A 6000-nucleotide genomic window follows, 5' to 3' on the forward strand; every position below is an offset into this window, starting at 1 on the left:
CAAGTATCAATTTATGCCTATATCTGTATTTGGCAATCAAATTCAGTTTTCCCATCACATTCTGTAAATCACTCATTTCATCAGTTTTTAGAAATGTTAAACTAATATAAGTAACCCCTTTGAACCCATTCCTGCCAAGTGTCACCTTGATTCCCAACAGGCTGAGCAGTGACCTCAATGGATAGAAGGAACAGCACAGACGTGTCTCACTTCGTGCTCGTGGGGCTGACGGGCTCTGAGGGGCTCGGGCGGGCCCTCTTCACCCTGTTTCTCCTGATATACCTGACCAGTGTGCTGGGAAACGCGGGCATGATCCTGCTAATCCGCCTGGATCTCCAGCTTCACACCCCCATGTACTTTTTCCTCAGTCACCTGTCATTTCTTGACCTCAGTTACTCCAACGTCATCACACCTAAAACCTTAGAGAACTTACTGACTTCCACCAAGCACATTTCATACGTGAGCTGCTTCAGCCAGATGTACTTTTTTGTTTTCTTTGGTGCCACTGAATGTTTTCTTCTCTCCTCAATGGCCTATGATCGCTATGTAGCTATCTGCAAACCTCTACACTACCCAGTTGTCATGTCCTCAAGACTCTGCTGCTCCCTCATCTTTGGGTCCTATGGGAAAGGCTTTTTGGACTCGATTATCAATGTGCTTTGCATGAGCAGACTGCATTTCTGTGACTCCAACATAATCCATCACTTTTTCTGTGACACTTCCCCAATCCTAGCCCTGTCCTGCACTGACACACAAAGCATAGAAATCATGATATTCGTTTTTGCTGGCTCCACCCTAATGGTATCTCTTACCATAATATGTGGGTCTTATCTGTCCATTCTGTCCACTGTCCTGAAAATTTCCTCCACTCCAGGGAGGAGAAAAGCCTTCTCCACCTGTGCCTCCCATCTCCTGGGAGTCACCGTCTTTTATGGCACTCTGATTTTTACTTACTTAAGACCACGAAAGTCCTACTCCTTGGGAAAGGATCAAGTGGCGTCTGTATTTTACACTATTGTGATCCCCATGCTGAATCCACTCATCTACAGTCTGAGAAATCAGGACGTGAAAAAGGCTCTCGTTAGAGTCCTGCAGAGAGAGGGCTCCCGGCTGCTACAGTAACTGTGATGCTAACCTGTCCACCTCTCTGTGCTCTCTTGCCTGTTGGGTATTTCTTTGCTGTCTCCAAAACAGTGAATTTTTTTCATTTGTTTTTGTTTCTGTTGAGCCATCCTTTATTAATCAGATGTGCTGTTGGACATTTGCAGGAATTTGTCTTTTCAAATCCACATTGTCATAGCAAATCATACAATATGTGTTAAACCATCTTCCATATATATGTGTTTTTAAGGGCAACTGATGAACAAAATAAGAAAATATGGATATCGTCTTTTAAACTATTCTAAACAAATTACCATGCATACTTGAATAAGACTGAATTTTATATTCAAATAGCTCCATTTTAGTCACAATGATAGTGGTTTTATAAATCATTTCATCTATTGTTTAGAGAAAAAATGTAGAAGAGTGATTATGAGCACTGGCTTTGGAACCAAATATTCTAAGATTTAGATTCTAGACCTCTTACCCTTTTAGCTGTATAACCCCTAATAAATCATGGAAACTTTAAAGGTCCTGTTTCCTCATCTGCTCACGATAATTAATAATTCTCCATCCGTAGAGATACAAGGAAGCTTGAGTCGGATGATGGATACAAAGCCTTTAAGGCAACACTAACAAATGCTAGCCATTAGCATTAGAGAACTATTCCTGCAAAGTTTTAATGCACACTGGCTTTCTCATATAGAATACCCACTTGTGTTTTGTAAATACTTTTCATTAATTCAATTGGTTGTCTATGAAAAGTTCAGCATTTCAGTATTTTGGATTTAGAATGGTATATGTTAACATTGAAGAGAATTTGGAAAAAATTGAAAAAAAATAAGGAAATGGAACTAAAAAGCTTCTTCTGCACAGCAAAAGAAATCATCCTAAATATACAAAGGAACCCCATGGTATGGGAGAAGATGTTTGCCAAAAATATATCTGATAAGGGACTAATTTCCAAAATATACAAAGAACTCATACAACTCAACAAGAGGAAAACAAATGATCCAATTAAAAAATGGGCAAAGGACCTGAATAGACACTTCTCCAAAGTGGACACACAGATGGCCAAGAGACACATGGGAAAATGCTCAGTGTCACTAATTATCAGAGGGATGCAAATTAAAACCACAATGAGGTATCACCTCACAGCGGTCAGAATGGCTGCCATAAACAAATCAACAAATGACATGTGCTGGTGAGGGTGTGAAGAAAGGGGACCCTAGTACATTGCTGGTGGGAATGCAGACTGGGGCAGCCACTATGAAAAGCATTATGGAGGTTCCTCAAAAAATTAAAAAGGGAGCTGCCTTTTGACCCAGTGATCCCACTTCTAAGAATATACCCTAAGAATCCTGAAACTAACCAGAAAGAATATATGCACCCCTATGTTCATAGCCGCGCAGTTTACAATAGCTAAGATGTGGAAATAGCCCAAGTGCCCAGTAGTAGATGAGTGGATGAAAAAGCTGTGGGAGATTTACACCATGGAATACTACATAGCTGTAAAGAAGAAGGACCTCTTACCTTTTGGGACACATGGATGGACCTGGACAACATCATGCTAAGTAAAATAAGCAGGCAGAGAAAGACAAATATCACAGGATCTCACTTATATGTGCAATCTTAAAATAAAGTGATGAACAAAACAGATCCAATGACATAGAAATATGGAACAGGCTGATGAAACTCAGAGGAAAGTTGAGGTTGGGTGGGAGAGTATAGCCAAGAACTTCTATGCATAGATGCATAAACCTTGGACACAGGCAATACTGTGGTGAGTGTCTGGGGCAGGGTGTGCGTGTGGGGTAGAAGTGGTCCATGGGGAAAAAGGGGACATCTGTAATATTTTGAACAATAAAATAAAATTAACAAAAACAAAATACAATTATTAACACGTTTGTATGTATACTTCTAGATCACTGGTTATGTATGTATGTGTCTATATTACATATAGAGGCAAAATTTATATTTTTCTATTTACTTTTTTTCAGCTTTGTCTACATACTTGCAAGTGTAATGTTTGTCATTAAAATCTGAGATGAATGTGTTTTTGGGTAGTATCAGACTTTAATCATAAAAACGTTTCCTTGTGGAAAATGTAATAATCCATCCTGGATGGCCCAGCCATAGAGGGTCAGGAAAGGAGGCCAAAGCAGGCTCTCTCCGTGTGGCATCTGGGGAAAAGGAACTGCTTCCTCAAAACATACCTGCCTTAGTCCCTGAGCGTCTGTCCTTGGAACAAGCCAAACACCCTTCCTTGGAAACCCGTCTCCAGGGATGACCCGTAGGTGTTGCGTCATCCTCAGTCCCAGGATATGAGGCGCCCTGGAGGCGAGAGGGACTCGCTCTGCCCCGCTCATGCTCCAGCAGCTCCCCGCTGCTCCTTTAGAGCTGCCTTCCCGCGACTGTGCCATTGGACCCGGGCCTTAGCAGAATTTCTGTTGCTTTTTTTACCTGTAATAAAACAAGATGAAAGGATATAAATTTTCAAAGAAATTATGTCAAAGAAAAGAACACATTCCGGAAAGTTTTGACTCAAATGGTTTTCATATTTTGTGAGAAAAACTTGAAGTTGACAAATTTCTAGACAGATGAGATTGGAAGAAAGGTTTTGTTTTGTTTTCCCACTGCATTTGGCTCTTGGTAAGTCTTACTCTCAAAATGAGAGACTTTTGGTTAGAATCAAATATAATGGGGGCATTTTCAGAAAAGTATGCATACACACACACATCAAGACCTCACCTAGGGAAGGTCAGGGTTTGTGAAACCCAAAATATAGAGTTGATGGATTTATGGCCTACAAGCAAGGTGTATCTTTTGGAAATATAATTTTTGGGAGAAATCTGAGTTTGAAAAGTCAACCTAGGAAATCATATGTTTTGGAAATTAATAATACTAATATGTGGTATATAATTTTCATCCCCAAGTTTAAAATTTATTGGTGGTTATTATTAAATAATTTTGAAAACCAAAGGACAGTAAATGATTCATTGAAACTATTTTTCTATCATTATTTATGATATATCTAGTATTTTCCTCCAGGTTTCCTCCAATTATTAACAGGACTAGAGTATAATGAGCATGTTCTCTGGAGTCAGTCTATCTTGGTACAATGACAGAATCAGCATTTACTAGCTCTGACTGAATAAGTGACTTAAACTGTCTGTGCCCTTTTATCGTTTAAAAAAATGTGGCTAATAGTAGCACGTGTAGTATAATATTATCGCGTGGAGTAGATATATGAATAAAGGGAAGCATTTAGAACACTCTAAGGTTCATTCTAATTATGCAATATGTTGATTTTTATTACATCATTCCCATGTATCAATTTGTCTACTTCTGTATTTGCCAATCAAATTCAGTTTTCCCATCACATTCTGTAAATCACTCATATCATCAGTTTTTAGAAATGTTAAACTAATATAAGCAACCCCTTTGAACCCACTCCTGCCAAGTGTCACCTTGATTCCCAACAGGCTGAGCAGTGACCTCAATGGATAGAAGGAACAGCACAGACGTGTCTCACTTCGTGCTCGTGGGGCTGACGGGCTCTGAGGGGCTCGGGCGGGCCCTCTTCACCCTGTTTCTCCTGATATACCTGACCAGTGTGCTGGGAAACGCGGGCATGATCCTGCTAATCCGCCTGGATCTCCAGCTTCACACCCCCATGTACTTTTTCCTCAGTCACCTGTCATTTCTTGACCTCAGTTACTCCAACGTCATCACACCTAAAACCTTAGAGAACTTACTGACTTCCACCAAGCACATTTCATACGTGAGCTGCTTCAGCCAGATGTACTTCTTTATCTTCTTGGGTACCACTGAATGCTTACTTCTCTCCTCAATGGCCTATGATCGCTATGTAGCTATCTGCAAACCTCTACACTACCCAGTTGTCATGTCCTCAAGACTCTGCTGCTCCCTCATCTTTGGGTCCTATGGGAAAGGCTTTTTGGACTCGGTTATCAATGTGCTTTGCATGAGCAGACTGCATTTCTGTGACTCCAACATAATCCATCACTTTTTCTGTGACATTTCCCCAACCCTAGCCCTGTCCTGCACTGACACACATGACATTGAAATCATGATATTGGTTTTTGCTGTCACCACCCTAATGGGATCTCTTATCATAATATGTGTATCTTATCTGTCCATTCTGTCCACTGTCCTGAAAATTTCCTCCACTTCAGGGAGGAGAAAAGCCTTTTCCACGTGTGCCTCCCATCTCCTGGGAGTCACCGTCTTTTATGGCACTCTGATTTTTACTTACTTAAGACCACCAAAGTCCTACTCCTTTGGAAAGGATCGAGTGGTGTCTGTATTTTACACTATTGTGATCCCCATGCTGAATCCACTCATCTACAGTCTGAGAAATCAGGATGTGAAAAAGGCTCTCGTTAGAGTCCTGCAGAGGGAGGGCTCCCGGCTGCTACAGTAACTGTGATGCTAACCTGTCCACCTCTCTGTGCTCTCTTGCCTGTTGGGTATTTCTTTGCTGTCTCCAAAAACAATGAAGTCTTTTCATTTGTTTTTGATTCTGTTGAGCCATCCTTTATTAATCAAATGTACTGCTGGACATTTGCAGGAATTTGTCTTTTCAAATCCACGTTGTGATAGCAAATCATACAATATGTGTTATACCATGTTTTATATATATGTGTTTTTAAGGGCAACTGATGAACAAAATAAGAAAATATGGATGTCATTTTTTTAAGCTTTGCATACAAATGACCATGCATACTCAAATGAGAGAGAATTTCATTATGCAAATAGCTCCATTTTTGTCACAATGATAGTGGTTTTATAAATCATTTCATCTATTGTTTAGAGAAGAAATGTAGAAGAGTGATTATGACCACTGGCTTTGGAACCAAACATTCTGAGGTTTAA

At 40.2% G+C, this 6000-nt stretch overlaps 2 protein-coding genes across 2 annotated transcripts; both read left to right on the forward strand.

Annotated features, from left to right (window-relative positions):
* The first annotated feature begins 177 nt into the window (after nt 1-177).
* LOC148092061 (olfactory receptor 8H1-like) lies at nt 178-1122 on the forward strand. Its single transcript, XM_087822371.1, has one exon. It carries the CDS (start codon nt 178-180, stop codon nt 1120-1122), a length of 945 nt encoding a protein of 314 aa, XP_087678497.1.
* Nucleotides 1123-4603: 3481 nt separating this feature from the next.
* Nucleotides 4604-5548, forward strand: LOC107528801 (olfactory receptor 8H1-like). The gene has a single exon (XM_016201963.2). It carries the CDS (start codon nt 4604-4606, stop codon nt 5546-5548), a length of 945 nt encoding a protein of 314 aa, XP_016057449.2.
* The last annotated feature ends 452 nt before the right edge of the window (nt 5549-6000 follow it).

This window comes from Miniopterus natalensis, chromosome 11 (assembly GCF_054644295.1).
Source record: "Miniopterus natalensis isolate mMinNat1 chromosome 11, mMinNat1.hap1, whole genome shotgun sequence".
Classification (NCBI taxonomy): domain Eukaryota; kingdom Metazoa; phylum Chordata; class Mammalia; order Chiroptera; family Miniopteridae; genus Miniopterus; species Miniopterus natalensis.